At 39.2% G+C, this 19,093-nt stretch overlaps 1 protein-coding gene and 1 pseudogene across 3 annotated transcripts in view; one reads left to right on the top strand and one right to left on the bottom strand.

Moving 5' to 3' along the window:
* Window positions 1–4,015, top strand: part of LOC111545583 — a 12,535-nt pseudogene extending 8,520 nt beyond the window's left edge.
* Window positions 2,311–19,093, bottom strand: part of HSPE1 (heat shock protein family E (Hsp10) member 1) — a 67,544-nt gene continuing 50,761 nt past the window's right edge. For all 3 annotated transcript variants that reach the window (XM_023218168.1, XM_023218146.2, XM_023218151.3), the window contains 3 exons: window positions 6,339–6,418; window positions 4,555–4,666; window positions 2,311–4,425 (listed from right to left, as the gene is read on the bottom strand). In XM_023218168.1, the coding sequence (XP_023073936.1) occupies window positions 4,294–4,425; window positions 4,555–4,666; window positions 6,339–6,418 (324 nt within the window). In that variant the 3' untranslated portion in view covers window positions 2,311–4,293. The remainder of the gene's footprint in view (window positions 4,426–4,554; window positions 4,667–6,338; window positions 6,419–19,093) is intronic.

The following is a 19,093-nucleotide window of genomic DNA, read 5'->3' as shown; positions in this document are numbered from 1 at the left end:
CTTTTTTTTTTTTTTGAGATGGAGTCTTGCTCTCTTGCCCAGGCTGGAGTGCAGTGGCACAATCTCAGCTCACTGCAACCTCCACCTCCCAGGTTCAAGTGATTCTTGTACCTCAGCCTCCCAGGTAGTTGGGTTTACAGGTGTGTGCCACCACACCCAACTAATTTTTGTATTTTTAGTAGAGACAGGGTTTCATTTTGTTAGCCAGGCTGGTCTCAAACTCCAACCTCAGGTGATCCACGGGCTTTGGCCTCCCAAAAGTGCTGGGATTACAGACATGAGCCACCGCACCCGGCCAATGTTTTTATCGTTTGCAAATTTAGGTTAATACAGAAATTTAGTGTTCTCTTTACATTAGGCGCTCACACTTGATATGAAGCTTTGTGTACTATAAAAAAGTAGGCCAGGTACCATGGCTCACCCCTATAATCTCACTACTTTGGGAGGTTGAGCCAGGCTGATCACTTGAGGTCAGGAGTTCAAGACCAGCCTGGCCAATATGATGAAACCCCATCTCTACTAAAAATACAAAAATTAGCTGGGCGTGGTGATGCACACCTATAGTCCCAACTACTCAGGAGGCTGAGGCAGGAGAATCGCTTGAACCCAGGAGGCAGAGGCTGCAGTGAGCCGAGATTGCGCCACTATACTCCAGCCTGAGTGACAGAACAAGAGTCCCTCTAAAAAAAAAAAAAGTAGCAGAAAAATCATACAAATGAAGAGTAAGGCTCCACAATGAACCAATTATTAGATAGGTGATCTCACCCTCTAGGGGATTCACTTGGTAGCTTTCCAGTTTCACAGTGTACTCTATACTAATAATGCATATTTTTTCAGGAAAACAGATTTGAATGTTCTTATCTCAAACTGCTAAGCATATTGTACAAATACATTTTTTTGTTTGTTTGAGACGGAGTCTTACTCTGTCGCCCAGCCTGGAGTGCAGTGGTGTAATCTCGGCTCACTGCAACCTCCACCTCCCAGGTTCAAGCTATTATTCTGCCTCAGCCTCCCGTGTGGATGGGATTACAGGCATGCATCACCACACCTGGCTAATTTTTGTGGTTTTTTTTTTTTTTAGTAGAGATAGGGTTTCACCATGTTGGCCAGGCTGGTCTCGAACTCCTGGCCTCAAGTGATCTGCCCACCTTGGCCTCCAAAGGGCTGGGATTACAGAGGTGAGCCACTACACCTGGCCCATATGTATTGCCTGTTTAGTTAACAATGAGATGCTTGAAGAAATAAAAATCAACTACTTTTACTAAAATATTTGCATTGCATGGAAGAACTACACAAAGAAATCTTTAGCACATTCAAGAAGTATTCACAAAATAAAGTATATACAAGTTAAAATGTAGCTGCTCAAAAAAGATGTCATCATATAGACAGTAGGGCAAAGTATCCAAATAAAAAACTTAGTTCTATGATTACAGTGAATTTGACATCAACCAGTAAATGTGTTTATAATGGTAACACAGTCTTTACTAACAATGTAATCAAGGATTTTTTTCCTTTTGAGACAGAGTTTTGCTCGTTACCCAGGCTGGAGTGCAATGACGCGATCTTGGCTCACTGCAACCCCTACCTCACCGGTTCAAGCGATTCTCCTGCCTCAGCCTCCCAAGTAGCACCGCGCCCGGCTAATTTTTCTATTTTTAATAGAGACAGGGTTTCTCCATGTTGGTCAGGCTGGTCTCCAACTCCTGACCTCAGGTGATCTGCCCGCCTTGGCCTCCCAAAGTGCTGAGATTACAGGCCTGAGCCACTGTGCCTGGCCAAGGATTTCTAATTGTATTCTGAGAGTAAAAGTTGTTAAGTCATCAAGAATTTAACTGAGAAACTGTTCTAGAAATTCAAATTTGACATCTCAAGTCAGAGAAAAGGAAATGTATATATACAAAAGAAGTGTTATTTATGGGAACATAATTAAAAGTTACCTACTTTCCCAGATATAATAGGAAAAAAAGAATTAATTGACTATATGATCTTTTGGAAATAAAAACCTAAGTTTACCTTTGGATATACATAGGATAATTCAAACAAAAAGTGGAACCTAACTTCCTTATCACACAGAACTGTCCTTTTCCCCTCTTCTTAGAACACTTTTATAAATCATTGGTTTGCCAGGCTCATTAATTTTTTAGTAGTATTTATGTACATATAAGTACCTTTTCAAAATTCTGAAAACAGCATTAAGGAAAAACAGGAACTGTTTCACTTAGGTCTTACCTAGTACAGTGAATCAACTTCACAGTGCAATGAATACTAGTAAGATATCAATATGAATACAAAAGCAAGACTACAAACTGATTATTTTCTTTTGGAGCTGTTTTATGATCAATTCCAAACATACAATACAGGGAAGGTGAAATGAGTAAGAAAAAAATCATATTTAATTCCCCATTAACACTAAGCCATATTATTCAAAATGTGTTTCAAAATACTCAGCCAGATCACCAAATCTCAGTCACTACCTTAGTATAAATATTCACTAGGAAAATAGTCAAGCACAGAAATCCATTGTGAGACACCATCTAGAGAGAACAGCTACACTGCTATATATAATTTATTAACTTAGTAGTTTAGTCTCTCAATATTTAGCAAGTTTGTTTAAAAATTACCATTACCATTGGTTTATAGTGTCATTAATATAAATCCATAATTTCAAAGTCAACATTCCTTTCACTGTGAACATAAGACTTCTTAAAGGCTAGTTGTGGGTTGGGGAACAGTAATGACTGTGGCTGGTGGGAACTGCTGAAAGCCAAAAAGACTGGCAAGCTTGGAAAGGCATACATGATATATACACACACCCTCAGTATACTACTGTTACCCATATTTTTGCTGTACATTCTTGTCTCAAAAGATGGTATAAATTATTCCCTTAAATTTGAAAAAACAAGATGAATACATTTTCATCTTCATTTCAAAATTACCCTTTTAAATAAAAAAGAAGTTCCTCATGTTTGTTAAATCTGTTCAAAAGTTGGATTTAAATACTTTCTTCACAACATGTACAATGTTTTCACCCTTGGTGCCTCATTACAATCAGTTTGGCAATAAGACCTCCAGTGCTTTATCAAAAATGGCATTCAACAGATTATAAGATTGTTAAATCTGCATTTGAATCATTCTTATCACAATGAATTATAACAAAGTCCAAAAACTGTATGACTATTCATCAACACCCTTGGAACCTATGAATTATTGCAAATAATCTCACACGTGCATGTAATTCAAACATAAACTTCGTGGGAGAGGGGGTGTAAAATAAATACTACAGTATTTCTTCAATTCTATTTAATGCTGCCTAGCTGGTTAAATGAAAGATTAATATTACTAACAGGAAGAGTCAAACTATTTTAAGGACTGTTTTCTAAGTAGAATAATTTTTGCAAAACAAAGATAAGCAAGAGCCTATGCAAATACATTTTCTTGTAGTGTAATGTAATTGCTAATATGAGGTATAATCTGTAAGCAATTAATACAAATATAAATAGGTATAAGCCACCATTAACTCAGTCTGGTGAAAAGCTTCTCAGTTAAAGTAGTTTGAGGATAAGGTTAAGGGAAATGAGAAGGGGTGGACAGGGCAGGTTTCCAGTGAGAACATAATTTATGTGCCTTATCATTATGATCATCCTGTATGTACCAGTCCATTGTTGCAGAAAGGTAAATCCTTTCCAAGTATGTTATACTTTATGTTACACAGTAAAATTATTTAAGTATTACTAATGCTTCATCTGCATTTTTATTTAGATATACACATAATAATATATGCATATCAAAAACTATAAACAGAATTTTAAAACACTTATCTCAATTGGGGAAAGTTAACAGGTAAGACAAAACTATGTACTATAGAATTTTTTAGGATATCTAAACTCAAGGTAAAACCAATGGAAAACATTTCTACCTCTTCAGTAAATGGCTTGTGTGAAACCTCAAGCTCTCAATCTTTTTTTTTTTACAGATGGGTTTGTTTGATGAGGATTGTGATCCAATGATTGTTTAGCAGCAATTTTACCAAACTGTAAATTCTTTTATTAACAGGCATTATAAACAGATAATACTAATCTTATTTAAAAACCATGAGTGCCACACTGGTGAATATACAGCTTATGAATAACTTAAAAAGTATTTCCCATTTTAAAAGGCAAACCCAGCATACAAAAACCTATACTAAACAAAGAAGCTATAATATGGATACATGATTGATGTGTCTAAAATGATATATACAGTACATAATTAATGTTAATTATATGATCAGTACATTTTTCCATATGATTCCCTTCATGCTTCACTTTCCCCAGAAACTGAATTCTGTACTTCCTCTTCTAAAATTGGTACAATCAGGTTATCCTTGGACATCAAATTGTATTTCATCACAAATTTAGTAAACCGATGACACAAAAATGTTTCATTCTGTAGAGAGGAAGACAAAAATATTATTTTAATTCACTATCCCAAACCAAAAGACTAGAAATAACATCAATATATATTATGGTCATTCTGATAAGAATGTATCAAGATTAATTAGTGAAATATACTTACTTCATATTCATCAAATATCTGCCGATGATGAAAATAAGCATGTGAAAATATTCTGTAAATCCTACGGCATACTGATCCTAGTTTCGCTACAGATGATTCCTTTATGCTAACTCTAGAAGTAGAAAAGAAACCATAGATTCTTAGAACTGGATAGAATCTTAGGAACAATATAGTCCAATTTTCTCAGTTTACAAGTGTACAAACTGACACGTAGGGAAAATAAGTGACTACTCCGAGGTCATACTGCGAGTAAATGCCTGGAGCCCCTACTCCTCACTTCTGGGCCAGTGTTCTCTCTGCCTAATCACAGGGCCTAAGTTAAATTCAGCATTATAGTTTTGAAACTTTGTAAAAGTTTAACACAGTTAGAATAAGTCCCCGACATTTCAAAATTTACTAAAACATCTATTTCCAACATTAATACTTTGTCCACTAGAGGCGATTAAAACTCCTGAAAGGAATTATTGTTTTCTTTTACAGAACTAGGTTATTCTTTCCTTTTTTTTTTTTTTTTTTTTTTAAAGAAATTAAGGTCGGGTGTGGTGGCTCACATCTGTAATCCCAGCATTTTGACAGGCCAAGGCAGGTGGATCACCTGAGGTCAGGAGTTCAAGACCAGCCTGGCCAAAATGGTGAAACTCCATCTCTACTAAAAAATACAAAAATTAGCAAGGCATGGTGGCAGGCACCTGTAATCCCAGCTACCTGTGAGGCTGAGGTTGCAGTGAGCTGAGATTGCGCCACTGCACTCCAGCCTGGGTGAGCAAGACTCCATATATAAAAAAAGAGAGAGAGAGAAATTAAAATTGTTTATTTAAAATTGAAATTGTCTGCATATTTCTGATATGCTTTTTAAAAATATGTATACACAGAATATTAAGGCCAAAAAGCAGTATTTTTCTTAACATATTTTATATGAGCTCTTTGAAGCTAATCATATTTGGGGGGAAAAATCTCCAAATCTATCCATCTGGTAACAAATACCTTAATAAAATAAAAGGCATTCACAAACTTCACTGATAATATATTACATAATATATTTAAGATCCGACTTCTCAGATGTTAAAAATCAATGAGCAAGGATAAGGAATTCTTCAAAAACAAATAGTTCAACTTAGGAAAGTCTGATCTCTTTTTTTTTTTTTTTGAGACAGAGTTTCGCTCTTGTTGCTCAGGCTGGAGTGCAATGGCACGATCTTGGCTCATCACAACCTCCGCCTCCTGGGTTCAAGCGATTCTCCTGTGTCAGCCTCCCAAGTAGCTGGGATTACAGGCACTCATCACCACGCCCGGCTCATTTTGTATTTTTAGTAGAGAAGGGATTTCTACATGTTGGTCAAGCTGGTCTCGAACTCCCGATCTCAGGTGATCTGCCCACCTCAGCCTCCCAAAGCACTGGAATTATACGTGTGAGCCTGCGCCTGGCCGGAAAGTCTGCTCTTTAGGCATACTACATAAGGGGAGGCCGAGTCTAACTATCATAGAGATTCAAATGAGCAAGTATATACATATCCCAATGCTAAAGTATGAGAGGGAGAGCTCTGCAGAATGACACACATGAACAGGTGCTAGCCTTAGACTGAACTGGCCTTGAGCTTTGACAGCCAAGTCCTGCTGTTTAACTACAGTCCTAATTTCAAAACTTGAATAAACAAGCCAAAATACAATAGCTAAAAAAATAAATACAAAAATGCATTAACGAGCAACCTAATGTTACTTTTAAAATACTAATCTTATAAATTAAATCTAAAATGTTTAACATTATGTTTAAAAGTTTCCATTACCTGCTGGGAAAATATTTATTGCTATTCAGAAGACATGCAGCACCATCAAGTGTATGTCTAGTATAGTCTATAGCAGGACACTAAAAAAGAAAGAATATAGAAATGCATCAACAAAGAGCTCTCTCTTAGGTTAGATATATTCATTATATGGGTATACCTTATTCCAAAGACATGAGCATGTCATAAGAAAAAAGTTCCTTACAATTTCCGAATGCTTGTAAAATATGTTATATTAATTAGTAAGGTTTATCATCCCCTTGAACCATATCACAATTCTAGATGATACATAAACCAGTCTCCCATTTTTATTCCCAACATCATACCTACAAGAAAACAACAATTACAGATAAGAAGAATTCTGATTTATCTCTGGTCTCTCCAGGGATGCCTTCTTATATCCTAAACAATATCCCTTACTATGTCCTTGGTACTCTATTATCAATCTAGCAGCCCTCTAAAGAACTTTCTCCCAAATCACCTTTGAATTTTAACATGAAATATCAAAGTTTCCTTATAGTTTAACAAATCTGACTTATTCTGTTCCATTTATCAGAAACACTGAAAAAAAGAAACAATGAAACACTGTCTCATGGCAACTCAGTAAATTTATTAAAGGAAAAATAAAACTGCAAAGTAACTGTCCTCCTCCAGTCCTCCTGAGGGCAGGCAGGGAGCAGCATCAAGGGGAAAGCAGTCTAGAAACAAACCAGGGAGTCAACCAGAAGGAAAAAACAACTAAAGGAAGGAGTAACAATGAGTCTAGCTCAATGACTCTACCCAGTAATTAGATTATTTTTCAAGTTTCAGACTGAAACTGTCACTTAGAAACACAGTTCAATAACTACTAAATATGGCTTAGTGCCACGGCACTAAAAAATTATCTAACAAAAAAGAAGTATTTTTCTAACAATATATCCACAGGAATTTTTGATTAGTAGAGTCATTGCCAAAAACAGTACCATTAGCAATATTTATTGAAAAAAACTACCTTTCTCCAGATATGTGACCACAGATGAGTTGGTCAAAAGCAAATATCCCAAGTCACTGTATTTCTCATATTTGTCATTTGGGTACACCATGGCAGTTTACAACCTTTAAACCAGAATCATCAACAGGAATACAGCAGACCCTTGAACAACACAGGTTTGAACTGCGTAAATCTACTTATGATCAGATTTTCCCAGAGAGATGGCAAGACCAACCGCACTTCTCTTTCTCCTCAGCCTACTCAACGACATGAACACAACAAGGAAGACCTTTATAATGATCCACTTAATGAATAGCAAATATACTTTCTCTTCCTTATGATTTTTCTTTAAAAAAAAAAAAAGAAAAAGAAAGAAGGTCTCACTATGTTGACCAGGCTGGTCTCGAACTCCTGGCCTCAAGCGATCCTCCCATGATTTTCTGAGTAACATTTTCTTTTCTCTAGTTTACTTCATTGCAATACACTATATAATACATAGAACATACAAAATGTGTGTTAATTAACTATTACTGGTAAGGCTTCCAGTCAACAGTAGGCTATTAGTAATTAAGTTTTGGGAGAGTCAAAAGTTATACTCAAGATTTTCAACTGCACAGAGGGTTGGCATCCCAATTCCAGAGTTGTTCGAGGGTCAACTGTATAATGCAAGCCATATATTTAATTTTAAGTTTTCTAGGCCCAACGTGGTGGCTCACGCCTGTAATTCCAGCACTTTGGGAGGCCAAAGTGGGAAGATCACTGAGTCCAGGAGTTCAAGACCAGCGCAGGCAACACAGGGAGATGCCCCTATCTCTACAAAAAATTTGAAAAATTAGCCAGACATGGTGGCACATGACTGTAGTCCCAGCTACCAAGAAGGCTGAGACAGGAGGATTGCTTGAGCATGGGACGTCAAGGCTGCAGTAAGCCAAGATCAGGCCACTGCATTCCAGCCTGGATAACAGGGTAAGATTCCATCTCAAAAAATTAATTAACTTTCTAAGAGATACATTAAAAAGGTAACGTGAAAGAGGTGAAATTAATTTTAATATTGTAGTTTGACCCACTATATCCAAAATATTACCATTTCAGAAGGTAACTGATATAAAATTAATGGGCTACTTTTTGACTTTTAAGATATAATTGATACAACTAAAATTTGCTCATAAAAATTCAGTAGTTTCTAGTATATTCACGAAATTGTGCAACCATTACCATTAAATTTCAGAACATTTCAGCATCCCAAAAAGAAACCTTGAACAAATTAGCAGTCACTTCCCATTCTCTCCTTCCCCCAGCCCTAAGCAACAACTAATCTAGTTTCTGTTTCACAGGATTTGCCTATTCTGGATATTTCATTAAAATGAAATAATATAATAAGTGGTATTTTGTGTATGGCTTCTATTACGTTTTCAAGGCTTATCCATGGTGTAGCATGAATCAATACTTCATTACTTTTTTTAAAATTCAAAACTTTTTAGCCTTTAATGTTTTAAATATATACAAAATGCTGTACTGTACGTTTCTCCCTTTAAGACTTCATTCCTTTTTATGGCTGAATAATATTCCATGGTACACATACACAGTCAGCACTTTGCATCTACAGATTTAACCAACCAGATCAAAACTACTTTTTAAAATCCCATAACAAAAAAAAAATACAAATGAAGAAATATAGTATAACAACTATTTACATAGCATTTACATTGTATTCAGTATTATACGTAATCTAGAGATGATTTAAAGTATATAGGAGGATGTGCATAGGTCATACGCAAATACTACGCCATTTTATGTAAGAGACTTTGGTATCTGTGTTTTTGGTATTCACAGGGGTCCTGGGACCAATCCTCTGAGGATACTGAGGAGATGGCTGTAATACATTTTGCTTATCCATTCATCAGTTGATGGATATTTGGTTGTTTCCATTTTTTGGCTATCATAAATAATGTGACTGTGAATATTCATGTACAAGTCTTTGTGCAGATATGTTTTCATTTTGGGGGAACTACATATCAAGGAGTGGAATTCCTGGGTCATATGCAACTCTATGCTTAACCATTTTAAGGAACTTCCAAACTGTTTTTCAAAATAGTTGAAGCATTTTACAATCCCATCATCAATGTTTAGGGGTTCCACTTCACATCTCACCCAGCACTTATTATGTCTATCTTTTCTATTTTAGCCATTATAGTGGGTGTGAAAGTATATGCCATTTGGGATTTTGGTGCTTTTTTCTTAACATTTTAAAAAATTGTAGTAAAATATATACAACATAAATTTTTCCATTTTGACCCTCTTTTTTTTTTTATTTTTTGTTTGAGACGGAGTCTGGCTCTGTCGCCCAGGCTGGAGTGCAGTGGCGCGATCTCAGCTCACTGCAAGCTCCGCCTCCCGGGTTTACGCCATTCTCCTGCCTCAGCCTCCGGAGTAGCTGGGACTACAGGCGCCCACCACCTCGCCCGGCTAGTTTTTGTGTATTTTTTAGTAGAGACGGGGTTTCACCATGTTAGCCAGGATGGTCTCGATCTCCTGACCTCGTGATCCACCCGTCTCGGCCTCCCAAAGTGCTGGGATTACAGGCTTGAGCCACCGCGCCCGGCCTTTTTTTTTTTTTTGAGAAGGAGTCTCACTCTGTCACCCAGGCTGGAGTGCAGTGGCGTGATCTCTACTCACTGCAAGCTCCGCCTCCAGGGTTCATGCCATTCTCCTGCCTCAGCCTCCCAGTAGCTGAGACTACAGGCATATGCCACCACGCCTGGCTAATTTTTTGTATTTTTAGTAGAGACGGGGTTTCACCTTGTTAGCCAGATGGTCTCGATCTCCTGACCTCATGATCCGCCCACCTCGGCCTCCCGAAGTGCTGGGATTACAGGCATGAACCACCAAGCCTGGACAGCTTTTTGACCATTTTTAAATGTACAATTTAGTGGCATTAATTTACAATATTGTGCAATCATCATCACTGTTTCCAACTCCCAAACAGAAACTATTATGGCCAGGCATGGTGGCTCACGTCTATAACCCCAGCACAACCGGAGGCCAAGGCAGGTGGATCACTTGACACCAGGAGTTTGAGACCAACCTGGTCAACATGGTGAAACTCCATCTCTACTAAAAATACAAAAATTAGCCAGGCATGGTGGTGCACACCTGTTGTCCCAGCTACTCAGGAGGCTGAGGCAAAGAAATGCTTGAGCCTGGGAGGTGGAGGCTACAGTGAGCCGAGATTGCGCCACTGCACTCCAGACTGGGCGACAGAGTGAAACTCTCTTCAAAGAAAAAAAAAAAGAAGAAAAAAAAGGAACTCGGCTGGGCGCAGTGAAGCACTTTAGGAGGCCGAGGTGGGAGGATCACATGAGGTCAGGAGTTTGAGGCCAGCCTGGCCAACATGGTGAAACCATGCCTCTACTAAAAATACAAAAATTAGCCAGGTGAGGTGGCACATGCCTGTAATCCCAGTTACTTGGGAAGCTGAGACAGGAGAATTGCCTGAACCTGGGAGGCGGAGGTTGCAGTGAGCCGAGATTGCACCACTGCACTCCAGCCTGGGCAACAAAGCAAGACTCTTGTCTCCAAAAAATAAATAAATAAATAAGTCTATCACCCTTAAGCACTAACTTCCCACACCTCCCATCCTTTGGCACGTGGTAGTTATACTGAATGTGATAAATTCAATTTATCTAACTACCTTCTGTCTATAAGAATTTATTCACTCTAGATAAGTGGAATGCTACAGTATCTGTCCTTTTGCATTTGACTTGTTTCACTCCACATTAATACATACTGGATTTTAAAGGTTCATCTATGTTGTAGCATGTATCAGAACTTCATTCCCTTTCACGGTTTTATAATATTCCATTGTATGTCTATGCTACATTTTGTTTCTCCATTCTCAGAGTTGTTTTCCTTTTTCTAATTAAGCATGGTTGTAGGGGAGACAGTGTTAATCAGCTTAACAATAATGCACAACCCTCACATCAACTGTCTGTGGTTTTGAGATGTGCCTTAATAACTAATGTTGAGCATCTTTTCATGTGCTTACTGGCCATTTCTGAATCTTTTTTTGAGACATGGTCTCTGTCACATAGGCTGGAGTGTAGTGGTGTGATCTTTGCTTACTTCAACCTTGAGCCCTTGGGCTCAGGTGATTCTCCCACCTCAGCCTCCCAAGTAGCTGGAACTACATGTGCACACCATCACACTCAGCTAATTTTTTGTATTTTTAGTAGAGATGGGGTTTCACCATGTTGGCTAGGCTGGCCTCAAACTCCTGACCTCAGGTGACCCACCCACTTCGGCCTCCCAAAGTGCTGGGATTACAGGCATGAGCCACTGCACCCAGCCTTACTGTCTTCGAAATCCAGTATTTATTTTGTGTTTACAGCACATTTCAATTTTGACTACCCATATTTCAAGTGCTACACAGCTACATGTGACTCATGGGTTACCATATCACTTTATCTTTAGACCTTTAACTGGTTTCTGAATTTTTCTTAATTTGGATGACATTTTGCCTTGTTTTCGCTGCCTTCCCTTCACCTTCCCCCAATTAATTCTCAGGTAACTATTCCTAATCTGTAACAGTTATAACAGCAAAAAGATGGCAAAATATAGCAGGTTACAAAATCCTACGTAATGGTGTTTACAAATTTATATATTGTATTTTTCCAAATATACAATCATAATGCTACTGCAAGTGATCACAATCAGCATGTGACTGTTGTCTCTTTTTAATTCTCAAGGATACTGAATAAACGATTATCGGTGCTAAGTATTCTGCTTCTCCCACTTCAGAATCTGCCTAGTGATTTTAATCCATGAGAGCAATTTTCTTAGCTTAGTTTGTCAGTTCCTACAGTTTCCTGACTAAGCAGTTATTTGAAAAGAGTTCAGAAAGTGTCCTTTCAAATTGTTTGTATTTTTACAGTAATTCCATTCAATATAACTACCACTTGGAAATCCTACTATCACCCTCCCTTGACACATGGCCAGTTCAATAGATCTGGACTTCAGCAAGCAATGCTGCAATTCTAAGACTCATTTACAGGTCTTAATGCTAATGACTATCCTTTCATTTAATATTAATCAAGAAAGAAGTGGATATGAGAATAACAGTATATTTAAGAGTCATAACACATCACAAACTGGGTATCACTTCCACTCTAAAGAAAGAATAATACATCATTACTATGTGCCAGAACAAAACTAGCCTTGATTCAGCCTTCTTGATTCAGTTTCCTAATTGCAATAATCACATCATTCACTACATTAAGTAGCCAACTTCAGAGAATTATCAATGAAACCACTATGTGGATTTTCCCAGATGCAGACAGATACAATCTTAATACTGCTTCAATTAATTAACACAAAAATGTAACATCCTGAATGAAATCAGTCTTCCAAATAAGTACTACTCTCTTAGGTACCAAATATTCCTTATTTTGGAGCATTTATCCTTTTTGAAACAAAAAACATCAGATACTGATTTTGCAACTAGGGCCTCACTTGTCTTCAAGCCTTAGAAGTCTATCAATATAATGACCACTTTCAGGTCTATGATTCTACAGAATTGGTCTAACCCAATATCCCCAGTGATTCAGTGTCAAGTAAAAAGTAATTGTAGAGAGGCAGGGAAGGGCGGAGCAAGATGGCCGAATAGGAGCAGCTTCAGTCTCCAACTCCCAGCGCGAGTGACACAGAAGACCGGCGATTTCTGCATTTTCAACTGAGGTACTGGGGTCATCTCACTCGGGAGTGCCGGACAATCGGTGCTGATCAGCTGCTGCAGCCCGACCAGCGAGAGCTGAAGCAGGGCGAGGCATCGCCTCACCTGGGAAGCGCGAGGGGGAAGGGAGTCCCTTTTCCTAGCCAGGGGAACTGAGACACACAACACCTGGAAAATCGGGTAACTCCCACCCCAATACTGCGCTGTAACACCGGCACACCGGAGATTGTATCCCACACCTGGCCGGGAGGGTCCCACGCCCACGGAGCCTCTCTCCTTGCTAACACAGCAGTCTGCGGCAATCTAACTGCAAGGCAGCAGCGAGGCTGGGGGAGGGGCGCCCGCCATCGCTGAGGCTTAAGTAGGTAACTAAAGCCGCTGGGAAGCTGGAACTGGGTGGAGCTCACAGCAGCTCAAGGAAACCTGCCTGTCTCTGTAGACTGCGCCTCTGGGGACAGGGCTCAGCTAAAGGAGTAGAAGCCTGTGAAACGCGAACGACTCTGTCTGACAGCTTTGAAGAGAGCAGGGGATCTCCCAACACGGAGGTTGAGATCTGAGAAGGGGCAGTCTGCCTGCTCAAGTGAGTCACTGACCCCTGAGTAGCCTAACTGGGAGACATACCCCACTAGGGGCAGTCTGACACCCCACACCTCACAGGGTGGAGTACACCCCTGAGAGGAAGCTTCCAAAGCAAGAATCAGACAGGTGCACTCGCTGTTCAGCAATATTCTATCTTCTGCAACCTCTGCTGCTGATACCCAGGCAAACAGGGTCTGGAGTGGACCTCAAGCAATCTCCAACAGACCTATAGCTGAGGGTCCTGACAGTCAGAAGGAAACCTATCAAACAGGAAGGACACCTATATCAAAACCCCATCAGTACGTCACCATCATCAAAGACCAGTGACAGATAAAACCACAAAGATGGGGAAAAAGCAGGGCAGAAAAGCTGGAAATTCAAAAAATAAGAGCGCATCTCCTCCTGCAAAGGAGCACAGCCCATCGCCAGCAACGGATCAAAGCTGGTCAGAGAATGATTTTGATGAGATGAGAGAAGAAGGCTTCAGTCCATCAAACCTCTCAGAGCTAAAGGAGGAATTACGTACCCAGCGCAAAGAAACTAAAAATCTTGAAAAAAAAGTGGAAGAATTGACAGCTAGACTAATTAATGCAGAGAAGGTCATAAACGAAATGACAGAGATGAAAACCATGTCACGAGAAATACGTGACAAATGCACAAGCTTCAGTAACCGACTCGATCAACTGGAAGAAAGAGTATCAGCGATTGAGGATCAAATGAATGAAATGAAGCGAGAAGAGAAACCAAAAGAAAAAAGAAGAAAAAGAAATGAACAAAGCCTGCAAGAAGTATGGGATTATGTCAAAAGACCAAATCTACGTCTGATTGGGGTGCCTGAAAGTGAGGGGGAAAATGGAACCAAATTGGAAAACACTCTACAGGATATCATCCAGGAGAACTTCCCCAACCTAGCAGGCCAGGCCAACATTCAAATTCAGGAAATACAGAGAACGCCACAAAGATACTCCTCCAGAAGAGCAACTCCAAGACACATAATTGCCAGATTCACCAAAGTTGAAATGAAGGAAAAAATCTTAAGGGCAGCCAGAGAGAAAGGTCGGGTTACCCACAAAGGGAAGCCCATCAGACTGACAGCAGATCTCTCGGCAGAAACTCTACAAGCCAGAAGAGAGTGGGGGCCAATATTCAACGTTCTTAAAGAAAAGAATTTTAAACCCAGAATTTCATATCCAGCCAAACTAAGTTTCATAAGTGAAGGAGAAATAAAATTCTTTACAGATAAGCAAATGCTTAGAGATTTTGTCACCACCAGGCCTGCCTTACAAGAGACCCTGAAGGAAGCCCTAAACATGGAAAGGAACAACCGCTACCAGCCACTGCAAAAACATGCCAAAATGTAAAGACCATCGAGCCTAGGAAGAAACTGCATCAACTAATGAGCAAAATAACCAGTTAATATCATAATGGCAGGATCAAGATCACACATAACAATATTAACCTTAAATGTAAATGGACTAAATGCTCCAATTAAAAGACACAGACTGGCAAACTAGATAAAGAGTCAAGACCCATCAGTCTGCTGTCTTCAGGAGACCCATCTCACATGCAGAGACATACATAGGCTCAAAATAAAGGGATGGAGGAAGATCTACCAAGCAAATGGAGAACAAAAAAAAGCAGGGGTTGCAATCCTAGTCTCTGATAAAACAGACTTTAAACCATCAAAGATCAAAAGAGACAAAGAAGGACATTACATAATGGTAAAGGGATCAATCCAACAGGAAGAGCTAACTATCCTAAATATATATGCACCCAATACAGGAGCACCCAGATTCATAAAGCAAGTCCTTAGAGACTTACAAAGAGACTTAGACTCCCATACAATAATAATGGGAGACTTCAACACCCCACTGTCAACATTAGACAGATCAACGAGACAGAAAGTTAACAAGGATATCCAGGAATTGAACTCATCTCTGCACCAAGCGGACCTAATAGACATCTATAGAACTCTCCACCCCAAGTCAACAGAATATACATTCTTCTCAGCACCACATCACACTTATTCCAAAATTGACCACATAATTGGAAGTAAAGCACTCCTCAGCAAATGTAAAAGAACAGAAATTATAACAAACTGTCTCTCTGACCACAGTGCAATCAAACTAGAACTCAGGACTAAGAAATTCAATCAAAACCGCTCAACTACATGGAAACTGAACAACCTGCTCCTGAATGACTACTGGGTACATAACGAAATGAAAGCAGAAATAAAGATGTTCTTTGAATCCAATGAGAACAAAGATACAACATACCAGAATCTCTGGGACACATTTAAAGCAGTATGTAGAGGGAAATTTATAGCACTAAGTGCCCACAAGAGAAAGCAGGAAAGATCTAAAATTGACACTCTAACATCACAATTAAAAGAACTAGAGAGGCAAGAGCAAACACATTCAAAAGCTAGCAGAAGGCAAGAAATAATTAAGATCAGAGCAGAACTGAAGGAGATAGAGACACAAAAAACCCTCCAAAAAATCAATGAATCCAGGAGTTGGTTTTTTGAAAAGATCAACAAAATTGACAGACCGCTAGCAAGATTAATAAAGAAGAAAAGAGAGAGGAATCAAATAGACGCAATAAAAAATGATAAAGGGGATATCACCACCGACCCCACAGAAATACAAACTACCATCAGAGAATACTATAAACACCTCTACGTAAATCAACTAGAAAATCTAGAAGAAATGGATAATTTCCTGGACGCGTACACTCTTCCAAGACTAAACCAGGAAGAAGTTGAATCCCTGAATAGACCAATAGCAGCCTCTGAAATTGAGGCAACAATTAATAGCCTGCCCACCAAAAAAAGCCCAGGACCAGATGGATTCACAGCTGAATTCTACCAGAGGTACAAGGAGGAGCTGGTACCATTCCTTCTGAAACTATTCCAATCAATAGAAAAAGAGGGAATCCTCCCTAACTCATTTTATGAGGCCAGCATCATCCTGATACCAAAGCCTGGCAGAGACACAACAAAAAAAGAGAATTTTAGACCAATCTCCCTGATGAACATCGATGCAAAAATCCTCAATAAAATACTGGCAAACCGGATTCAGCAGCACATCAAAAAGCTTATCCACCATGATCAAGTGGGCTTCATCCCTGGGATGCAAGGCTGGTTCAACATTCGCAAATCAATCAACGTAATCCAGCATATCAACAGAACCAAAGACAAGAACCACATGATTATCTCAATAGATGCAGAAAAGGCTTTTGACAAAATTCAACAGCCCTTCATGCTAAAAACGCTCAACAAATTCGGTATTGATGGAACGTACCTCAAAATAATAAGAGCTATTTATGACAAACCCACAGCTAATATCATACTGAATGGGCAAAAACTGGAAAAATTCCCTTTGAAAACTGGCACAAGACAGGGATGCCCTCTCTCACCACTCCTATTCAACATAGTGTTGGAAGTTCTGGCTAGGGCAATCAGGCAAGAGAAAGAAATCAAGGGTATTCAGTTAGGAAAAGAAGAAGTCAAATTGTCCCTGTTTGCAGATGACATGATTGTATATTTAGAAAACCCCATCGTCTCAGCCCAAAATCTTCTTAAGCTGATAAGCAACTTCAGCAAAGTCTCAGGATACAAAATTAATGTGCAAAAATCACAAGCATTCTTATACACCAGTAACAGACAAGCAGAGAGCCAAATCAGGAATGAACTTCCATTCACAATTGCTTCAAAGAGAATCAAATACCTAGGAATCCAACTTACAAGGGATGTAAAGGACCTCTTCAAGGAGAACTACAAACCACTGCTCAGTGAAATCAAAGAGGACACAAACAAATGGAAGAACATACCATGCTCATGGATAGGCAGAATCAATATTGTGAAAATGGCCATACTGCCCAAGGTAATTTATAGATTCAATGCCATCCCCATCAAGCTACCAATGAGTTTCTTCACCGAATTGGAAAAAACTGCTTTAAAGTTCATATGGAACCAAAAAAGAGCCCGTATTGCCAAGACAATCCTAAGTCAAAAGGACAAAGCCGGAGGCGTCACGCTACCTGACTTCAAACTATACTACAAGGCTACAGTAACCAAAACAGCATGGTACTGGTACCAAAACAGAGATATAGACCAATGGAACAGAACGGAGCCTTCAGAAATAATGCCACACATCTACAACCATCTGATATTTGACAAACCTGAGAAAAACAAGAAATGGGGAAAGGATTCCCTATTTAATAAATGGTGCTGGGAAAATTGGCTAGCCATAAGTAGAAAGCTGAAACTGGATCCTTTCCTTACTCCTTATACGAAGATTAATTCAAGATGGATTAGAGACTTAAATGTTAGACCTAATACCATAAAAACCCTAGAAGAAAATCTAGGTAGTACCATTCAGGACATAGGCACGGGCAAGGACTTCATGTCTAAAACACCAAAAGCAACGGCAGCAAAAGCCAAAATTGACAAATGGGATCTCATTAAACTAAAGAGCTTCTGCACAGCAAAAGAAACTACCATCAGAGTGAACAGGCAACCTACAGAATGGGAGAAAATTTTTGCAATCTACTCATCTGACAAAGGGCTCATTTCCAGAATCTACAAAGAACTCAAACAAATATACAAGAAAAAAACAAACAACCCCATCCAAAAGTGGGGAAAGGATATGAACAGACATTTCTCAAAAGAAGACATTCATACAGCCAACAGACACATGAAAAAATGCTCATCATCACTCGCCATCAGAGAAATGCAAATCAAAACCACAATGAGATACCATCTCACACCAGTTAGAATGGCAATCATTAAAAAATCAGGAAACAACAGGTGTTGGAGGGGATGTGGAGAAATAGGAACACTTTTACACTGTTGGTGGGATTGTAAACTAGTTCAACCATTATGGAAAACAGTATGGCGATTCCTCAAGGACCTAGAACTAGATGTACCATATGACCCAGCCATCCCACTACTGGGTATATACCCAAAGGATTATAAATTATGCTACTACAAAGACACATGCACACGTATGTTTATTGCGGCACTATTCACAATAGCAAAGACTTGGAATCAACCCAAATGTCCATCAGTGACAGACTGGATTAAGAAAATGTGGCACATATACACCATGGAATACTATGCAGCCATAAAAAAGGATGAGTTTGCGTCCTTTGTAGAGACATGGATGCAGCTGGAAACCATCATTCTTAGCAAATTATCACAAGAAGAGAAAACCAAACACCGCATGTTCTCACTCATAGGTGGGAACTGAACAATGAGCTCACTTGGACTCGGGAAGGGGAACATCACACACTGCGGCCTATCATGGGGAGGGGGGAGGGGGGAGGGGGGAGGGATTGCATTGGGGAGTTATACCTGATATAAATGATGAATTGATGGGTGCTGACGAGTTGATGGGTGCAGCACACCAACATGGCACATGTATACATATGTAACCTGCACGTTATGCACATGTACCCTAGAACTTAAAGTATAATAAA

This window comes from Piliocolobus tephrosceles, chromosome 11 (genome assembly GCF_002776525.5).
Source record: "Piliocolobus tephrosceles isolate RC106 chromosome 11, ASM277652v3, whole genome shotgun sequence".
In the NCBI taxonomy this organism is placed as follows: Eukaryota; Metazoa; Chordata; class Mammalia; order Primates; family Cercopithecidae; genus Piliocolobus; species Piliocolobus tephrosceles.
The sequence above is the reverse complement of the archived record's forward strand: the minus strand, read 5'-3'. Positions and strand labels throughout refer to the sequence as shown.